This window comes from Acanthochromis polyacanthus, chromosome 18 (genome assembly GCF_021347895.1).
Source record: "Acanthochromis polyacanthus isolate Apoly-LR-REF ecotype Palm Island chromosome 18, KAUST_Apoly_ChrSc, whole genome shotgun sequence".
NCBI classification, from domain to species: Eukaryota; Metazoa; Chordata; class Actinopteri; family Pomacentridae; genus Acanthochromis; species Acanthochromis polyacanthus.
This window is the reverse complement of record NC_067130.1, coordinates 25,213,909-25,234,710: the sequence shown is the minus strand read 5'-3', so window position 1 is coordinate 25,234,710 and position 20,802 is coordinate 25,213,909. Positions and strand designations below refer to the sequence as shown.

General features: G+C 39.7%; 1 protein-coding gene and 1 long non-coding RNA gene across 2 annotated transcripts; one reads left to right on the top strand and one right to left on the bottom strand.

The window, feature by feature from the left end:
- The first annotated feature begins 27 nt into the window (after positions 1-27).
- On the top strand, positions 28-17,801 carry lmnb1 (lamin B1). The gene is made up of 11 exons (XM_022211570.2): positions 28-579; positions 3,686-3,842; positions 3,973-4,098; positions 4,736-4,906; positions 6,246-6,371; positions 9,037-9,257; positions 9,367-9,595; positions 9,728-9,832; positions 10,134-10,253; positions 10,522-10,623; positions 16,719-17,801. Exons 1-11 carry the CDS (start codon positions 224-226, stop codon positions 16,758-16,760), a joined length of 1,755 nt encoding a protein of 584 aa, XP_022067262.1. The 5' UTR covers positions 28-223; the 3' UTR covers positions 16,761-17,801.
- A 1,410-nt stretch (positions 17,802-19,211) lies between these two features.
- Positions 19,212-19,801, bottom strand: LOC127530940 (uncharacterized). The gene is made up of 2 exons (XR_007937742.1): positions 19,718-19,801; positions 19,212-19,634 (listed from the first exon to the last, which is right to left on the bottom strand). It is a non-coding gene; the product is annotated as an uncharacterized LOC127530940 (long non-coding RNA).
- Between the last annotated feature and the right edge of the window lie 1,001 nt (positions 19,802-20,802).

Here is a 20,802-nt window from a genome sequence, read left to right as displayed (position 1 = left end):
CTACGCCATTGGTTAGTGAAGCTCAACGTACAATATTTAATAAGCCGCCATGTTAGGAAGCCAACCCCTCTTTCATTCGGTTGAGAAAAGGTAGAACGTACTTTCAGGATAGTTTTTGGAAGCGCTTGTTGTTGTTGATCACTTGAATCCAAGTGGATACACTCCCACAAGCGGTATCTAGGTTTGGTACGGTTCCTGTCTTTCATCTTCGTCCCTCTTTAGAATGGCGACCCCGACTGCAACTCCTACCGGCCAGAGAAGCACGTGTAGCAGCGGCACACCGCTGAGTCCGACCAGGATAACCAGGCTGCAGGAGAAACAACAGCTCCGGGATCTCAACGACCGCCTGGCTGTTTATATAGACAAAGTCCGCAGTTTAGAGTCTGAAAATGACGTACTCCACCGGAAGATTAGCGAGAAGGAAGAAGTGAGGAGTCGGGAGTTAACTGGCCTGAAAGCCCTATATGAGACTGAGCTAGCCGACGCTAGAAGGAGTTTGGATGACTCCTCCAAGGAGCGGGCCTGGCTACAGATCGAGCTGGGAAAGATCAAATCTGACCATGAGCAGCTTCAACAAAAGTAAGGCTGTAACATTTTAATCAGGGTATTCAATCCAATACGAACATGAACCCAAAATGATTAGCTGAAGGCTATGTGCTAACTTTGATTTTCGAGCCACTTTTACGGCAACATTACGCACGGACGGGGATACGTTTTCCTGTCTGGTGAAAGCGTCATTCAAACTCGGAATATTGAACATATTTTAAAAACGCCTTTAGATATATTGTCCCGTAGTTCGGTAGCGCTCACTGGGGATCACTCTTAGTTTGAATGTACTGATAACAAGTACAGTTTAAGAAGAATAAAATGAATATTGTGGAATGATTGATAATGGCAACTAGCCGCCCACAATTGTCTACATTGCTGCGTGTGCAGAGTTGTAAAACCAGCGTGTTAAATCCGAACTGGTATCGTGCATAATGCAAGTAAACCACCCGCTAAACAATGACTAACATTAAAACTTATTTCATCTAAAACGGCTTTCGTGAAGGTCACGTGGTGCGTTCAGGGTCCTCTAGTAGTATTCGTTAAAGACAGAGCATAAACATTGTTGTAGTATGGAGTGTTTCGACTTTTGCTCAGGTTGAAATGGTGTAATGCATCGCACAAATGAGCATCTAAATATCTACTGCAAATGCTGCGTCCCGTATATATTGCAGGCCGTGGCAGCAACAACTGTTATGCACAGCTGTTAACCTCGTGTGCATGAATAGATAATGTGGAGTTTTTCCCTCTCAAAGTGTGGTAATTCCGCTGTATTTTCAGAAGGAGACTACCTGGTATTTGAACTGTGTAAGGTGGGAAGTAATTGTTACAATTTATTTTTTACAAAAAAAACATAAAATATTGCCTCTCACAGCTGTGCATATTTTCATGCTGCTTTGAATGCATGTAACATCAAAGTAGCTGAAAACAACTTTGATTTCATCCATGTGTGAAATCCCACACAGGATATGTATAAGACCGTCATAGAATATTGTACATTTCTGAAAGTATGTGCTACATAAAACTGATTCTCAGGGAGTCATGTGTGAAGCTGTTCTGAGCTGAACAGAGGAAGTATTGTTTGTGGTGATACCCCCTTGACAACAGAACACATGTGGCAGTGACCGCCTGTTGAGTCAGAATGGGGTGACCTATTCCTCATGTATCTGTATTGTGATGATATAACTTGATTGTGCAGTATTTACACTACAAGAATTGTAGTTATTGTCTGTAATGTTCCCCAGGTAAAAACCACAGTAAAGTTAACTGGGCGTGTGACATGTCTTGACTAATTTCAGCTTTGGTGATGTGCAAGAGGCGTGTCATGGTACATAAAATACATGGTTCAGTACATAACTTGATTTTGATATTCTTTTGGGCACTGGTGGAATCCCCACAGTTTGCAGACCAGAGAAACCATGAATTTGGAATTTTTTTTAAAGTTAATTTAGCTAAAAGGTCAGACCACATGTAGAGCTGGTTTGAGTTTTCTGTTCTACATATAATTTGACTTTGGTGCATTTTTGGTACACTTTCGCCTAAGTAACTTGTTTAAAATGCTGCAGAAAAGCCTATCTAAGGTGTTCTTATGTCAGGTATGCACAAATTCTTTTTACTCTTAACAGCATGTCTATGGCCTTTCTTTTGAGATGCTAAAACACATTTCATGAGCAAAATAAGCTGTCAATACAATGGCTGAGCATTTCCACCCCAAAATTGTAGTGTACCAATCACCATTTCAATAACATTAATTAAAATGTACTTTGTTTCATATCGAACAAAGCTGAGGAACCAATGCTGTTAACTTGTAGAGAAGCGCTTTCCACTTTAGTCTTCTTCAGATTTGGGTTCTGGCCCTATTTCTGCTTGTTTATATTTTGCGGCTCTGAAACGTTATCCAATCCGTGACTCAAAGCCATGTTGTGGTCTAGACTGTGGTTGCTCATTTTATTTGATAATTAATTGTCATTAAGATATATTTATTTTTTAGACTGGTCATTTTGTCACAAGTGAAGGCTAGATGCACAAGGCATTGTTTTTAAACTGCGTACTTAATGTATTTGTAGAAAACATTTATTTTCTTTGTTTGTATTTTGAATACTACAACACTTTGGTTCCAAAATATTTCCTAGACCGCTCATACTTTTCTGTGTGGTAATTTAAGAATAAGTGATGAAATAAGCTTCCACACATACTGAGTTTTGGTGTACTGCTGTAATCTAACATGTGCTTTCTGAAAACACTGAATGATAACTGTTTGTTTTAGAAGTTTGTCAGGTATTTATCATTTACTGGTGTGGTCTTACTGACAATATTCATGTAAAATGAAAGCCTATTGAGTCAGTGGTTTAGCCTGCCAGCAAACGTTTCTCAGTAAAATGTGGGAAAGCAGACATTGCACACTGCATTCCCCGCATAGTTTGGCCTTTTACAGCACACCCATCTTAATTCTGAGGAACTCCATGAGGAAATATCTGTGCTCTGTCAAAGCAGATATATTATAGCACTTTACTTCCACTGAAACGGTTTCTGTTGACTTAAGCCCCTTTCAGACATGCACTCCTGTCTGTTAGTTTGATTATTTCTGAACATGTCAGATTCACATCTAAATGAGCTCACTGGTTGCTGTTCCATAAGTCCTGACAGCAATTTTTGCTAGGTCAACCCTATTATTTGTAATATTGCTTTCAACAAAGCACAAGCCTGAACTGCACACTGTCGCATTAGTCCATAGACATGCACTAGCAATTGCCTAGAGTTGTGTAAGGTGATTTGAGGAGTACTTTTTCCACCTTATAGCTCGAGTGTTGGTTTAAAAACATTAGAGGACACCAAAGATGCAGTTTGTGGACAGTCACAACACCTTTGTCGTTCACTTTGTTCCACAAGTTCACATCTATTACAAACTGAGCTGTCCATAGAAACACAACTGCAATACTGGCCTTCATTGATCGTTGTTTTGCTTATTTGTACCTGCCATTAAAGGATTTGCTTTTAGGTGAATATACATGTTTTAGACTTGCATTCAAATGTACAAGTATAGATTAGGTGTGTGATAGCCTTTTAGTTTTAACCCCCTTCAGTAGTCACCACCATTTCACACCATCATCCTCACCATGCTTTGTCACCCACTGGCCAGCTACAACAAGAAGGACTCTGAGGCAGCAGCAGCACAGGCCAGGCTGAGGGACTTGGAAGCTCAGCTTAACTCTAAGGAGGCCGTCCTGACTACTGCACTCTCTGAAAAGAGGGGTCTGGAAGCCACACTGGCTGACCTGGGGGAACAGCTGCAGGAGGTAAAGCACTGCCGTAGCGTGAATGTGATGATGCCGTTTTCCGTTCCGTGTTTCCTTTTCCTTTAAACAAGATTTTTTTCATGCATTTAGACTTATTTTCCAAGCATGTTCTGTGTTTGTGTGTTGTCAGCTTGATATAGGTCTTGCCCAGGCCAAGAAACAACTAGCAGATGAGATGCTCCTGCGCATTGACTTGGAAAATCGGTGCCAGAGTCTGACTGAGGAAATGGACTTCCGTAAGAGCATGCATGCGGAGGTGAGCATTTGACTTTTAATTGCTCACAAGAGACAAAACTCTGGCATGGACTGTATGGCATATGACTGCCAAAGAACTTAGCAACAGGAATCGTTGATATTTAGAAATTTAGCATGTTTCACATTTACTATCCCCACCACCCCCATCTCCCCCTCCCCTACCTGAGTTTGTTCACTATTTGAAGAGAGACAAGTTTTGATTAATGTGATGATCATTTTGAAGGCTGTAGTTTGTGCTGTTTTTTTTTTTAACTGTATTGCCTAAAGGTGTTTCTGCTATTTAGCTTTAATTCATCAATGCAAATATGACTTTTACAAATCAGCAGAAACACCTTGGTACAAGTTGAATGTAGAATACAACCACAGTTATCCTTGTAGCATAAGATAGAATTAATTCTCTGAGACTTAAAATGCTGGTCTACGATGAAGTCACAGCAGCAAAAACTGAAAAGTTGACCTTGAGTTTTCAGTAGGACTGCATGTCATCTCAATTTATTTCTGATTTTAGGTGATGAATCATTTTGCTGTTGTTTCATTGATTGTATTTCACTGCAACCAAACAAAACTGACTTGAGAGAAGTAGGACTAGATCAAACCTGAGAATCCTGTCTGAGAGGTGACTGTGTGCTGTGCTGCAGGAAGTGAAGGAGGCTCGGCAACGGTATGAGACCCGACTGGTAGAGGTGGATTCTGGACGTAAGGAAGAGTATGAATATAAACTGACTCAGGCCCTGGCTGACATGAGGGCTCAGAATGAGGAGCAGATCAAGATCTACAAGGACAACATGGAGAGCACATACGTGGTCAAAGTATGAACTCACACTTGCACTCACTCACACTCTCTTCTGCATGGTGTGGTATGGTACATGCTGCCCTTTCACATGAAAGTCCATGTCATGTGTCGAAAGTGACCTAAAATAAAAAAATCTTTATGTACCAGTTGTTACAAAAGGCGGAATATGAGGTGTTTAGTACAGTGACACTCTTGAAAGAAAACAAACAATTCTGAACTCTAACCCATAACATTATGGGGTGGTGTCTGGTAGGGCTGGACCCGAATATCTGAATATTCGTTCACTATGGCGGTATCCGGATATTAATTTTGGTATCCGAATATCACCCCCCCCCCCACACGCACACACATCCACACACCTATATATATACACACACACTCACACTCACACTCTGACGTCACGCTTCACTTCATTGCATAAACGCAAGACAAGATGCCGAAGACCTCCGCTGTTTGGGCATTCTTCAGTTTAACTGAAGACAATAACTGAATATTCGGATATTCGTCTTTAATAGGGCCCTAATATCCGGAGACCAGAAACCACTGTTCTGGCCCTAGTATCTGGATGTAAGTGTTTATCTGACACAAGTAAACTAACTGAAAATCATTAATTTCCATGGGCACTGCTGTCTGATTTTTCTCAGTTATCACATGAAAAACAGTTTGCAAGATTTGATCTGAGTGTCTTTTTCACAGTACTCAATCTTCATTCTAACAAAGTGAGATCTGCTTCACTGAGAGAATATATAGTTAGAAAACTGTTGTTAATTGCATATTCTAGCTGAGTAAAACAACATGTAGAGACACGCCAGGTTGGAAAAATGGACACTCAAAGCACCAGAAATGGTGATGTAAATGACAGGTGGCATTTTTTGTGTTTGTTACAGTTGTAATTGACTAAGGTTCTGGCTGTTAAATGCACTGTTGGTGATTTTTCTTCTCTCTCTTTTTTTTTTTTTTTTTTTTTTTAACTTCTGCAGTACACACTAAATGGGTGTTTTCTTTAACATGAAAATGAAATAAAAAGAAGGAAGTGATGATGATTGTTTAGCAGGCGTCAGATGGTACTGACACTTTAATAAACACTAACAAGGTTATTACCAAATATTGTCAGATGCTCTCTGCATTCTTTCAAAGTATCTTCATCCTAAATTTTGTAAATAATCTGTTTTAAACAGTCAAGCAAACCAGCATGTACCTCCTGTAAGGAAACAAACAACATACCATGCTGTACTTGAGTAATTTCCTGTAAGTCAGGAAGTGAGTGACACTGCTCACTTCTCTTTCAGGTTGTGATGAGAAGGAAACATTGGTAACACTGCAGACTCTCAAAACATCTGTGTGTTTATTTCCAGCTAGAAGACCTGCATCGTTTATCTGAGATGAACGGAGCATCGGCGAACATGGCCCGAGAGGAGCTCAGAGAGTCAGCCCTGAGGATTGAGAGCCTCACTGCCCAGTTGGCAGGACTGCGGAAGGAGGTTTGAAATTTTATTTTGCTCTAGTTTTTGTGTATTTTGAAAGAGTTACTATTTTCTTTTTTAAATGTAATTTATTAAACAATGCAAAATCCGAAGTCAACTATTTATCTCGGTGCTGGATTCATACTAAGATCTGAAAGTTTAAGATAAAGCCAACTCCCTGTAGATCAGTCACACTGACCTAGAGAGACACAGCCCTACTGCTTACCCCCTTTGCTCTAAAGATAACAAATGGAGGCATTTCAGATACTATGAGAACTGACCTTTTTCCCCATTTAAGTTAAACACAAAATGTGTCTTTTAAACCAGATGCCGATTCTTCACTTGATTTTGTTTCATTTATCAGACTGTTTGCTGCTGAAATTTCAGAGCTGATAACAATGACATTAAGTGATGTCGTGTGTTCATGGCTGCTTCAATGGTGAAGTGGGAATGACTTACTGACAATATCAGCTTTTTATACCCCCAGAAGTTTAAATTGCTGCCACATTGAAAAGGGTTGTCTTTTTGTATTTTATTTTTTATATTGGTCCCAGTATGTAAGGTGCACTGTACACAGTGAGACCATTACATGGAAAACACAAAGTGAGGTGTCTAGCACCCTAATACAATTGCCTCCATATCCCCAAAATCACTGAAGTGACACAAACACCTTATGTATGAAATCCACTGAGGACCTCACCATATCCCTAACTTACTGTGAGTAGTGTAGGTTTTACCACTTCTACTAAAACTATTAAAAATACCATTTATTCAGTGTTACAGTTCCAGTACACGTGTGCATATCGTTAATTAACAATCAAAACAATAATTACTGATAACTGCAATTAATTTATTACTCGTGGAAATCTTCAGTGTTGCAAATGGAAGAAGTGAAAATTTTGAGCTCCAGTTGGATGATAAATAATCATACAAATTACTGTTATATTTAAGATACTTGCAATTCCTTTTGTGACTACACTGAACTGTAATTGTCGTCAGTGATGCGTATCCAAAATGAACACTCTTAATTCTATCAGTGCATCAAATGTTTTCGCTATGTCTGGTGTTTGAAATGGATTATGTACCTGGTGGGAATAAGCTAATTAATGCCTTTTTATATATAAAAAAAATTAATACTCTAATTAGGGTGATATATCTCAAATACATATCCCAATTACAGCAGCATGTTCACAATGGTTTAAGGAGTTGTTGGATTTGCAGGAAATGCAGTTATCTGAAAACAGTAAATTATATTTTCAACATTTGCAATTCTTTTTCAACTTGTGGAAATTTAATTATTGATATCAATAACTGATATTGTTACTGGGGAAAAAGGAATAATTGCTGTCTGTAATGAAACTGAAGATATCTGTTCATCTTGAGTACTTGATTTGTCAAAACATTAAAAACAATTGCAGGATACAGTTGCATTTTAGAGATTTTAAATGACCGTTTAGACATTTTCACATCTAAATGTAATTTCTATGAATGGAACCTAAATTGCACTTCATCAGCCCTGCTGATTACATATTGAAAGGGCTTGTCACATATTCTTACAAATGCAACGATGTAAAGGGAACACGAAGTATGTATTTTGAGTTTATCTTCTAGTACAACTAAACAGCTTTCGCCCGAATACGAATAAATAATACTTCAATTCAATTCAATTTTATTTATATAGCGTCAATTACAATCAAATCGTCTCAAGACGCTTTACAGAACCCATATGCCTGACCCCCAGTGCAAGCCCAAAGGCGACAGTGGCAAGGAAAAATACCCTTTTAACAGGGGAAAAAACCTCGAGCTTGTGGGTATGTAAGCCTTGTAATATTGGTAGTTTATTATTTACAATGAGGCATAACTGAGATTTTGTCTCTCACAATGTATAAGCTACAAAAATCATTGCGTAACTTCAAATAATGTTGATAAAATCACTGGTTACCTAAAGCTATTACTGTAATTGTCAAACAGTTGTGTGGCATCATCTATCCCGCCTTTCTAACTTAGTATGAAGGTTCAGCCCCACCCTCATGCATTCAGCAACACAGAAAGCAAAGAGAGGCAAAAATCAGGGGTTTTGAATGCTGTCCCTATACCATAGTTCTGCAGACCCCTATTTGCTGAAATTCCATCAGAAAAATAGCGATAATTACATTTCTGTAGTTACTGACCACTGACGATTCACACATCTCTAATATTTATTGCTGGGGCCCTGGTGTTGAGACCAAAGGCAGTATTCTGTTAAAACATTGGGACTACACTACTGAAGCCATGTTGTTTTGGGTACTTTACAAGGAATGTGTGCTTGCATGTATTTCACAGGCCACAGCATTACCTTGTAAAATGATACCAAACTGTGCTGTGGCAAGAGTTGAATATTTGCTCTCCTGGACTGCCTTGCATGTTTTGCCTGGATCCTCCATGCTGGTGCTGCTGGTACCAAAGCTGTATCACCAGACAGACTTTTGCAAAAGTAACATTCTTGATCGTGTCTTAGGGGTAAATGAACATATTTCTGCTCCAGACAAAAGTGTTTTTAACATTTATTTTTGTTCTGAGACATGCTTTTGCTAAAACTGATATCAAAGCTTGTGAACTGACTGGTTTGACTTTGTATTTACCTGCTCTGTAACACGTGAGCATCATTGCCATCTCAGACTCTGACTTCATTGTATGTATTCAGACTCGTGGTTGGCGTGATCGTATATCGGAGCTGGAGGCAGCGCTGGCACAAGAGAAAAGCACAAATCGCAAGTTGCTGGCGGACAAAGACCGAGAGGTGGCTGAGATCCAAGCCAAGATGCAGGAACAGCTGAATGAGTATGAGCAGCTGCTGGATGTTAAACTCGCCATGGACATGGAGATAAATGCCTATCGGACACTTTTGGAGGGAGAAGAACAAAGGTGACGATCCAGAGTCATGATAACCTCATCAAATGTTAGATTTTTTTTTTTTTTTTGGTCTTCAATGACCAGGATATGTAGCTGTAACTCTGGCGTTTTCTTCCCCCAGACTGAATCTGTCTCCCAGCCCTTCATCTCGTGTCACAGTGTCTCGAGCCTCTTCCAGCAGTCGCAGTGTGCGGACCACACAGGGGAAGAGGAAGCGTGTTGACGTGGAAGAACAGGAAGCCAGCAGCTCAGTATCCATTGCTCACTCTGCTTCAGCCACAGGACCCATCTGCATTGACGAGATCGACACCGATGGCAAGTTCATCTGTCTTCACAACAGCGGAGATGAGGTGAGTTCCTGGGTTTCTAGGTTCTGCATGCTTTCAGTTACTTAAAGTTTTTGTAGAGTTGGAAGTGTTCTGTTTGGAAGTCTGGTTGCATATTTGTATATTAGATGCATTTCTTTACTGTGTGTGTCTCAGGACCAGGCCATGGTGGGCTATGAGATGATTAAGACCACTGGAACTACTACAGCCACCTACAAGTTTACACCCAAGTATGTCTTGAAGGCTGGCCAGAAAGTCATGGTAAGAGTTTGCATCTCCTTAAATTTTGAACCTGCTACTCGGTTCCATTAGGAATCTACTTTTTAAGTTTAATACGGGATATGCAGTATAAAATCATACCAATCATTTTTTTAATGGGGAAATTTTGAATGTAGTTTTTGAAGAAGCATTAGAAATCATTTTGTTTAATGCCTCCTAGCTGTTTAATAGTGAATAGTGGTACAGAGATGCCATGTTACAATGTAAATGATGCTGTGCATGTTCTTAGTCTCCTAATGTAAAATAGTGTTGAATGTGAGTATGACTGTGGGGCTTTGTGTAGATTTGGGCATGTGATGCTGGTGTTAGCTCCAAACCTCCTGCAGACCTGGTGTGGAAGAACCAGTCCTCCTGGGGTTCAGGGGAGGATGTCCATGTGGTGCTAATCAACCCTCAGGGAGAAGTGAGTCCACACAGGCACATCCGTCCATTATGCAGTTTGCCTTTGACCTTAAGTGTTCTGTCCAGACTGTTACTGCTGTTTGCCATGATTTGCTGTTACCACCCACTATCCATCCTATACCTGTCCAACCTCATCCTCACAGCTCTTTTATTTTTCCTGGGGAAAAACTGAAGAGATGTGGTGTTGGCTTCTTCTGTGTGAAACACACCTGTGGGTGATGCTGATGATAGTTTGGATGCTGAGAGATACTGATTTTTGTGTTTGGCAGGAGGTGGCGAAAAGAACTACTACATACAAGACAGGAGAAGAAGAGGGTGAGGAAGATGATAATGGAGTCGAGGCCACTGAGGAAGAACGCTTCTACCAGCAGGTGAGGCTTCAACTCATTGGAGAGATTTAGGATTTAAAGGTGGAGTAGCTGTTTCTGTTTTTGGTTGGTGCACTGTCGGTTCAATTTTATTTTATTTATCTAGCACCAATTACAATTCAGATTGTCTCAAGATGCTTTACAGAACCCAAATGCCTGAACCCCCAGAGCAAGCCCAGTGGTGACAGGGGCAAGAAAAAAAATTCTATTTTAACAGGAAGAAACCTTGAGCAGAACCCAGATAATATGGGTCCCCCATCTGCTGCTGACCGGCCAAGTTGAGAGGGACAGAGGAAACACGGGGTGGGGGTGGGGGGAGAGGGACAGAAGGGGCGGGGTCGAGGAAACATAACATTGAGATGCATGCATGGTAAGAGTGACGGAGACGGTACAAAGTACAAGCCAACATTGAAACTGATTCAGAAGTTTACTGGTATGGTGAAAGGCTCTGGTATTAAATATTCAGGTGGTCCTCGGTTTACGACGTCCTCGACCTACGGTGGTTTGTCATTGCGCCGGAACTGGTTACGTGGAAATGGTTGACCAGCAGAATGGAGCGTGTGGTTGTTACACTGCGCCGTAAGACAGCTTTGTTTACATTCACTGGTGGTACGCCATCTTGGATTGTGCTACATTCTCTAACTTTTTGCCTTTTATTATGACTCCCAAGCACAAATCAGACTATTCTGATGGAAGTACTTCACAGAAAAGGATAGCCATCTCCATGCTTGCTGTCTTCACTGCAATGTAAAAGCTGCAACTCTTCAACTAGTTAAGGTCATGCTTGCAAAATGAATCATGAATCGTAGCAAACTTGACTTTACTATGACTCTTGATGCACATTAAAGTGAAAACTGCAACTAAGGTAGAATAAAACGACATAAATAAATCATTTTAACTTAACCAGTAAGTCCAGAAATAAAGTTAATTACTTACAGCATTGACTCTGTGATGTTTACAAAGTAGACGGCGTGCATCCAGAAAAGCATCTATTGTAAAGCTAAACATCAAAAAACAGACAGGAAGTGACAACTGTCGACAAACAACTTCAAAATAAAGGCTTTTTCAATATATAACCTCGTGGATAATTGTGCCTTAAGGGCAACATGCCATGGAAGTGAAATTTGATTTAATAAAATATTCAGAATGGTGCGAAACATAGGTATTAGTAGATGGAGTTGTAAAAACAGTGCAACATATTTATTAAAATCTTGTAAAAGGATTCATACATACAGAAGTCATTGGTATTCAAGACTTTTATTAGGGACTGATTGCTATTGTGATGCACATAATGGCTTTGTTTACATTTTCTCCGGAATTCCAACTGTAGGAACAAAACTCTGAACTACGTTGAGGACCCTCTGTACTCCATAGGTGGTAGTAAGATGCAAACAGTGTGTAGATGGCCGTATCATGTAGAGTAAGCGCAATGTAAAATAGATTGGTGGAACTGGGCAGCTGGAAGCAGTGGGCATGGAGGAAGGTGAGCAGCAAGATCCCACAGTGGACATGATGGAGACTAGGCCAGTTGGTGGGACAGCAACCGCAGATCTGAAGCATCCAGCTCTGAGACCAGGGACACAAAGCATGCATTAATGGCATGTATAGTAAATACACAGGTAAATAAATGAGAGAAGGTCTCGGTGCATCAAGAGCGGTCCCCCAGCAGCCTAGGCCTAAAGCAGCATGAGTAAGGGATGTCAAAGAAGTCAGTTGTGCCTCGTACACGCAAGCTCCAACTGACCCCTCAGGGTCACTTGAGTCAGCCCTAACCATAAGCTTTGTCTGTTTGCCAGCCACAAAAAATACACAGGATGCACTGAGTCATGTCGGCGCACAAGAAACTTCGGTGAACAGTGATGGAACATGAGAAAGTTTTCTTTGAGAAATCTTTCCGATTGCAGCGTGGATAAAGGTGTGGTTGTGTACAAATTGTGCAACAAAGGGTTTTTTTATCACTGCAGCAGTTCAAGCCAACTGCATCACCTCAATGCAAGACATGTTGCTGTTAGCACCAGAGCTAATGTTAGCTACAACTGGCCTGGTACTGGCAAATGGTGCAGCCATCCCATAATAGACCACTTTTTAAGACACTGAAAGTGCTTGAGTTTACAAAAGGTCTTAAAATGTTGACTATAACTGCTAAAATTGGACTTTGAATTTGCAGTAATCTGTGAATGTATTAAATAAATGAAATGTAAACAGTTTACGTATGTCTATTCATCGACTTAGTTGTCAGCCAAAATTTATTTGAACTGGAAAACTTTGCTATTGTGTCAAATATTGGTATTTGACTAAAATGTGATTAATCGCAGTTAATCCCAAAACCTGTACTTCGTTTCATTTTGGAATTGCTTCCCACTACCCATATTTTTCTTGCTTGGTTAATGTGATTTTTTGCTCCAGAACCGTGGCGCACAGCGTTTGCACATCACCTTCATCTTTACACAGGATTTTACGCGGTTTGTGAGGTGTGAACGATGTTTGTAATGTATTTCATGTTGGAGAAGACCTGCTCACATGCATATGTGGATCCGAAGATCAACAGGACTCAGATGCATATTTGTGCACCAGCGGGTGTCTCGCATTCATGGTTGTGATGCATATTTTGCATATTTTAACCCTTTTTATTTTTTTTTATTTTAATTACTATAACGTTGAAGGTTACAGTGATCTTTAAAAGATCACTGTAACCTTCAAACTTAGAATTACATTTTAAAAACTAACAAACTAAAAAAAAAATATATATATATATATATATATATATATATATACACACACACACACGTGGACAAAATTGTTGGTACCCCTCAGTTAAAGAAGGAAAAACCCACAATTCTCACTGAAATCACTTGAAACTCACAAAAGTAACAATAAATAAAAATTTATTGAAAATTAAATAATCAAAAACAGCCATTACTTTTGAAATGTTGATTAACATAATTATTTAAAAAAAACAAACTAATGAAACAGGCCTGGACAAAAATGATGGTACCTCTATAAAAGATTGAAAACTATTTGACCAGAGTGACATGATTAACTCAGGTGTGTCATTTAATTGACATCACAGGTGTTTCCAAACTCATAATCAGTCAGTCTGCCTATTTAAAGGGACACAAGTAGTCACCCTGCTGTTTGGTGAAAAGGTGTGTACCACACTGAACATGGACAACAGAAAGCAAAGGAGAGAATTGTCCCAGGACATCCGGAAAAAAATGATAGACAAACATCTTAAAGGTAAAGGCTATAAGACCATCTCTAAACAGCTTGAAGTTCCTGTGACAACAGTGGCTCATATTATTCAGAAGTTCAAGACCCACGGGACAGTAGCCAACCTCCCTGGACGTGGCCGCAAGAGGAAAATTGATGACAAATTGAAGAGACGGATCGTTGGAATTGTATCCAAAGAGCCCAGAGCAACCTCCAAAGAAATTAAAGGTGAACTCCAAGGCCAAGGTACATCAGTGTCAGATCGCACCATTCCTCGTTGTTTGAGCCAAAGTGGACTTCATGGGAGACGACCAAGGAGGACACCACTGCTGAAAAAAACTCATAAAAAAGCCAGACTGGAATTTGCAAAAATGCATGTTGACAAGCCACAAAGCTTCTGGGAGAATGTCCTTTGGACAGATGAGACCAAACTGGAGCTTTTTGGTAAGGCACATCAACTCTATGTTCATAGACTCAAAAACCAAGCATACGAAGAAAAGAACACTGTCCCTACGGTGAAACATGGAGGAGGCTCAGTAATGTTTTGGGGCTGCTTTGCTGCATCTGGCACAGGGTGTCTTGAAAGTGTGCAAGGTACGATGAAATCTGAAGACTATCAAGGCATTCTGGAGAGAAATGTGCTGCCTAGTGTCAGAAAGCTTGGTCTCAGTCGCAGGTCATGGGTCTTCCAACAGGACAACCATCCAAAACACACAGCCAAAAACACCCAAGAATGGCTGAGAGAAAAGCGTTGGACTATTCTAAAGTGGCCTTCTATGAGCCCAGATCTGAATCCCATTGAACATATGTGGAAGGAGCTGAAACATGCCATTTGGAGAAGACACCCATCAAACCTGAGACAACTGGAGCTGTTTGCTCATGAGGAGTGGGCCAAAATACCTGTTGACGGCTGCAGAACGCTCATTGACAAATACAGAAATCGTTTAATTGCAGTGATTGCCTCAAAAGGTTGTGCAACAAAATATTAAGTTATGGGTACCATCATTTTTGTCCAGCCCTATTTCATTAGTTTGTTTTTTTAAATAATTATGTTAATCAACAATTCAAAAGTGATGGCTGATTTTGATTATTTAATTTTCAATAAATTTTTATTAATTGTTACTTTTGTGAGTTTCAAGTGATTTCAGTGAGAATTGTGGGTTTTTCCTTCTTTAACTGAGGGGTACCAACAATTTTGTCCACGTGTGTGTGTGTGTGTATATATATATATATATTATTTATTTATTTATTTATTTATTTATTTTAAATTAAATACTCATTCATTTTCTAAAGCCAAAGGGACCTGCAACAGAGGGATCAAAGAGCCACAATGCTGTTCCGGAGCCGCGGGTTGCTGAGCCCTGGTTTAGATGAAGAATCAGATCAGATTAGCTCAGATGTATAGGAATGAAGAAGTCTAAATATCCCTTCGCTCTTGCATCAAATTGTGAAGTAGCTGTACTCAGTGATACAGTTGTAGGAAGGGTGAGGTTAATTTTTCTCTACTCGTAACAAATTTATCTGTAAAGAAGCTCATGAAGTCATTACTGATCAGAGCTAAAGGAATACAAGGAATACAAGGATGAAGAATATGCTGTCCTTGCATTACAAAGAGCTTTTTTTTAAAAAAAATTAAAACTAGACTATTTTTCCAAGCTACATAAACTTCCTCTAAACTAGTGGAATGCCACTTTCGTTCCAGCTTTTGTGATGCCTGCTTTAAAGTTTGCAGTTTGGAACTGTACCAAGGAGCAGGTCCTCGATGGCTTTCTTTTTCAAAAGTGCAGCACTATCGAGTATCGTACGCAGTGAGGCTGCAGCATTATTAACAAGATAATCCACTTCTGTGGGGGTGAAGTTATAACTGCCTGCCATTTTATCAGTAAAATGGGGCCAGCGATGCAGGAAAATAAGAGTTGTGTATGTTTGTAGCAGAATTTTGTCCTGGATTTTACAGTGAGCCAATGAAGAGAAGCCTATGAGAGAAATATGATCTTCTATCTGGCAGTACTCTGGCTACGACATTTTGTGCCAGCTTGAGGTTTTAAGGATAATTATGGGAGCATCCCGATAATAAGGAATTAGAACAGTTCAGCCTAAAAGTTATACATGCATGGATTAGTTTTTCAGTGTCACTCTGAGATGGGGATGTTCCTGATCATGACAATATTACACAGGTGGAAAAGGCCTGTCCTACATATGTGCCTATGTGAGTTAGAGGACATATCCTGGTCAAAGGTAACTCCAAGGTTCCTGTCAATGCCAACTGAGCCATCGGCCAATAGCAGGCAATACCCACAGTCAGGCTCCAATCAGTCAAAGTCTAAAGCCTTGTGAAACACATTTTACTCAGACATTTCCACAATACAATATGCTGGAGCTATTGGCATCTGAAAATGGCTGTGTTTTTTTTTTTTTAACTTAATTGCCATTGATATCCATGAGGAAATTAAAGGCAGTTGTCAGTGAATTTCACTGTTCAATGAATTATTACCGAATTCCATTGCATCCCATTCCCGATCAAGTTGCATCTTATCATGCATTTTTTGTCTAAGTATTTTTGTTTTTGTGATATTGTGACCTTCTTCACATCACTGCAGTCCACCAGACATGTATCACACAAACTGACAGCCTCAAACTCATTGTATCTGACTGTTTGAAACCGAGACTTTAATCGGTCCGTCTCACACTGTGTGACATGCAATAAACCTAAACAATCCTCATCAGTGTCCAGGTGTGTTTTGGCTCCAGTCAAGTTCATGTCCTAAAGTGTAGATGCTTGAACCTCTGTGTTGATTTACATTTTAAGATGACCATTTTAGAACTGATGGTGCATTATCAGTATTAAGTTTGAAATTGAACCATGAATATTTGTGGCGACTCTGCAGGGAGACCCTCGCGCTGCCAAAGGAAGGTGCCCCATCATGTGATCCGACTGCACTAACCAGCCGCCACCTTCTCCTCTGAGCCCAGCCAGTCTGCTGCCAACTGTAAACCCAAAATATTTTTCTATCTTTTGTAGTATTTCAGCAAAATGTATGATTTTGACTTTTTTTTAATATCTTTTTCAAATAAAATATAGAATAAAAAATAACATGGTTACTGAACCAAATTGGTATTGTTAGATTATAAGCTTTTCTTTCTTGAAACCAAGTAGCGATATCTTCAAGAAAACTGTGAGTCATGTATTATGTCCTCTTCAAAGTTTTGGTTAAAATGTTTGATTTCATATTTTTTGTTATTGCTCTTTTTATTATTATTAATGATAATATATTTTAGGTCTCTAAAGCTCTGAGACAAGGCACAAGATGTCTGAAATTAGGTTATGCCAGGGCTGGTTTAGATCAGTGTTTGAATTAGTTAAATCATACTATATGAGTAAATGAAAAGTACAGACAGATGAGTACACTAAAAGCTGTGTTGTAATAGGAGTTAATGTAATGCATGATTTCCTACCAGCAGTCTGGACCTGGATATGGCAAAATGTTACAGTATAAAGGAATTGTCTGTTCTGTGTAGAGTACATCAGAAAAAACCAAAATGCCTTGATTGTATTCATGAGGAATTCAGAGGACAGTCTGTTAGAGTTGTTGAGTTACCTGAAGACCCTTGCGTAAAGTGTAGGTTTCAAAACTCGCTTTGGCAATTCCTGGTGGTAGTAGCTACCATCTAATAAAAGATCTGATCTGAGAAAAGCCAAAAGGAATGGTACCAGTTTTCAACAGGCCATCTAGTTTTCTTAGGAATTGCAAAAATTTGACAAATGGTATAATCACTGTCAATACATATAGGTTTTTAATGTGATGTGCATTCTTGAGTTTATCTTTGCTGACTTTTACAGAACTAATGAAATGTTGATTGTATTAACTTTTATTACATATTTGAGGTGTTTGAAGTTATTTTTGTTTGTGTTTTACGATGCATGCTGACTGTATCTTTATAGTGAATGATTAAATGTTTTCTTGCACTCATTTGCCTTTCTTTTATTCATTATTTCAGTGGTGTTCCATAGAAGACAGTAACAGGCAGAGATAACTTGATATGGAAACAGAAACCAAATATATAAATAATAATGCTGGATTGAAAATAGAAATGTGCACACCCTTCTGTCTCATTCATTTATCTTGTTTAGCATCAGAGATCAGTAGTCAACACTTGTTGCTTGCAAGTATCAAATTGGTATAAATGCCCAACCTTAGAGAAAGAATCAAAAAGGTTTCACTGACAAAAGTTTTCATATACAAGGTTTTTGACCTGGGGCCTGTTTCACAAAGCAGGTTTAACAAACTCTGAGTTTAATCCTCAACTCTGAGTTGATCTACTCTGAGATAGAAAACTCTGAGTTTTTGGTTTCACAACGGCTGATTTGAGTTGGTTTAATCAACTCGGAGTAATTTCACTCGGAGTTAAGTGTTGTGCACCACAACTCTGAAAAGGCAGCATCAATGGAGCCCGGATTCGACGAGTCACCATAGCAACAGGTAAGCGAAAGTTTGCGTTTTTGAACTGGAAATTATATATATATATATATATATATATATATATATAATTTATATAATTATTTAGTTCTTTTTTGTGTCTTTTTTTGTCTTTTGGCTCCTTCACACCACAACAGACCTTGTAACTGTAAGTAGGCAACACTCCAAAGATTTATCCAAATGGTAGTTTAAGTGTACTGAAACATATCACTGATCTAGGATGAAGAGGATGAAACTGTGTCTGCAGCCTTTACAGAGGGGGATCCAGAAAGGTATATAATAATGGATTAGATTTATATAGCACTTTTTTGGCCACTCAAAGCGCTTCAAATTTACCCATTATTCATTCTCTCACACATTCTCACTCTGGTGAGAGCAGGAATCAAACCACCAATCCGTCAATCATTGGGCAACCCACTCTACCACCTGAGCCACAGCCACCCCAAATATAGAGGTATGTTACTGATAGTTTTCTTCCCATTCACATTTCTTAACATTCTGGTAGAATATAGAGTGTGACATTTAGCCTACACTGAAGTATTGCACATTCTCATCCTTTTTAACAGAGCATGGCTGGACAGCAGCAGGATAGTTCCTCAACGTCCACTGCACAGACTGACACAGTGAAATGGATGTTCAGGAAACACCAGAGGTTCATTCCATGGAATTCATCTGCAACTGTATAATTTAATGTCCTCTACGTATTCCCAGTTATCAGTAAAACAGATTTACAAACTGCATTTGCTGAGAAAAATCCAAAAAACTGATTAGGAGGGCAGATCTGGAAATTGAAATACTGGAGCACAAGTTAGAGGTGGGTACATGGTCACAAGTGGATTATGTTAACTATTGGAACATGAACTAAACTATCTCTTCTATTTGTAGGAAATAAAGAAAACCAAATGAAATGTGTATCATGTCTTTATTTGCTGTGGTGGTGATGATGGTGACTTAAACTCTAAAGTGATTATTGCATACGGTGTCTCTGACTGCTCTGCTGTCCTGGATAGCTGCAGGTGGATGAGGTCATCATCTGGGTCTTCAGTTTGTAGGGCAGGGTGTTGCTCTCCTCTAATAGTGGTAATATTATGAAGAACAACACATGCCACAGTAATATCACAGGCCCTCTCAGGGGTCACCCTGAGGAGACGTAGGCTCTGGAAACGGGCTTTCAGCAGGCCTATGGTCATCTCCACCCGGGCTCTGGTCCTGCAGTGAGCCCGGTTGAAGTTCTGTTGGGGGTCTGGTTCAGGGTCAGGGTATGAGGTCATCAGCCTGGGTTGGCATGGTAACCCCTGTCACCCAGCAGAAGGCCATCAAACTCTCCTGTAATGTATAGTGGATACATCAGAGTATATTAAAGGACAGAGACAAGAGAATTCTATTGTGAAAATCTTTAGGCTGCTGACCACGCTGCAGTCTGTTGCTCAGGTTAGACTCTCCATAAATCCTGGAGTCATGAACAGACCCAGACCACTTGGCCTCCACATCAGAAATGATGTATGCAGCATCACATATGATCCTTCAAGAATCCTACAAGAAATTAAAATGACTAATCCCAGTCTGAGGTTGCAGCACAATGTCATTAACAGAATAAATGATTAAAATGAATTTAACAGATCTCTACATCATTCACCTGCAATCCTGTGGAACTCCTCCTTGATTCTCTGACAGGTTTATGTCCAGGAAAACCACAATGATGGTAAAAGTCGTTTCAGGTTAAGGAACACTTTTCTGAATGTCCTCCATACAGTTGCCTTACTCTGCATCTCCGACATTATATAAAAACTTTTATTTGCAAAGAACCGCAGCGCAACACACAATATCTGCTGGATGTGAGAGCATGACTGCAGCTGGTAATGTAAATGTAAGGACGGATTAGGTTGTTTATGTAGATTATGGACTTGAAACGATTATGAAACAGTACCGCTCAAACCGATAATTGTCGGGAAATGCCACATTTATGCTCGGTCTGATAACAATCTATCGACGAATATTTAATTATCTGTGCAGTAATGCTGCTCCTTTATCCACTGGATCGTTAATAAAAGCTGTTCTACGCCAAAACTCGCCCGCTTACTGACTGAATGAATGAGGAAATCAAACATGGTGTGTGGCTGAAAGAGGGCGAAGACAGAGAGAAACTCGAGGTTTTCTGAGATAAACCTGCTGGCGAGCAGGTTAGAGTCATAGAGTCTGTTACTGCGGTAGCTGACCGAGAGTTTAAGTTACCCCTCTTTGTGAAACAGGCTAGAGTTACCCCGCATTTCCTGGTTAGAGTTACCTTGCTTCGTGAAATGGAAAACTCCAAGTTTCCCTCATTTCAGGGTTAACAAACTCAAGAGTTTTCACTAAACCTGCTTCATGAAATAGGCCCCTGGTGTTGTAGTGCATAACAATAAATAGTAACAGTAAATGGTCCATGTCAACAAAGCGCTGCAAGACAAAAAAGTAACGTTTCAAGTCAGATTAGCAGAATATACAATCAAGGAAT

What these genes read in the sequence shown, in the direction of transcription:
- lmnb1 (XM_022211570.2), top strand. Translation starts at nt 224, where the DNA reads ATGGCGACCCCGACTGCAACTCCTACCGGCCAGAGAAGCACGTGTAGC. An exon ending in AGAGCACATACGTGGTCAAA is followed by an intron (nt 4,907 to 6,245) that starts GTATGAACTCAC and finishes GTTTATTTCCAG; the next exon opens with CTAGAAGACCTGCATCGTTT. An exon ending in AGGCTGGCCAGAAAGTCATG is followed by an intron (nt 9,833 to 10,133) that starts GTAAGAGTTTGC and finishes GGCTTTGTGTAG; the next exon opens with ATTTGGGCATGTGATGCTGG.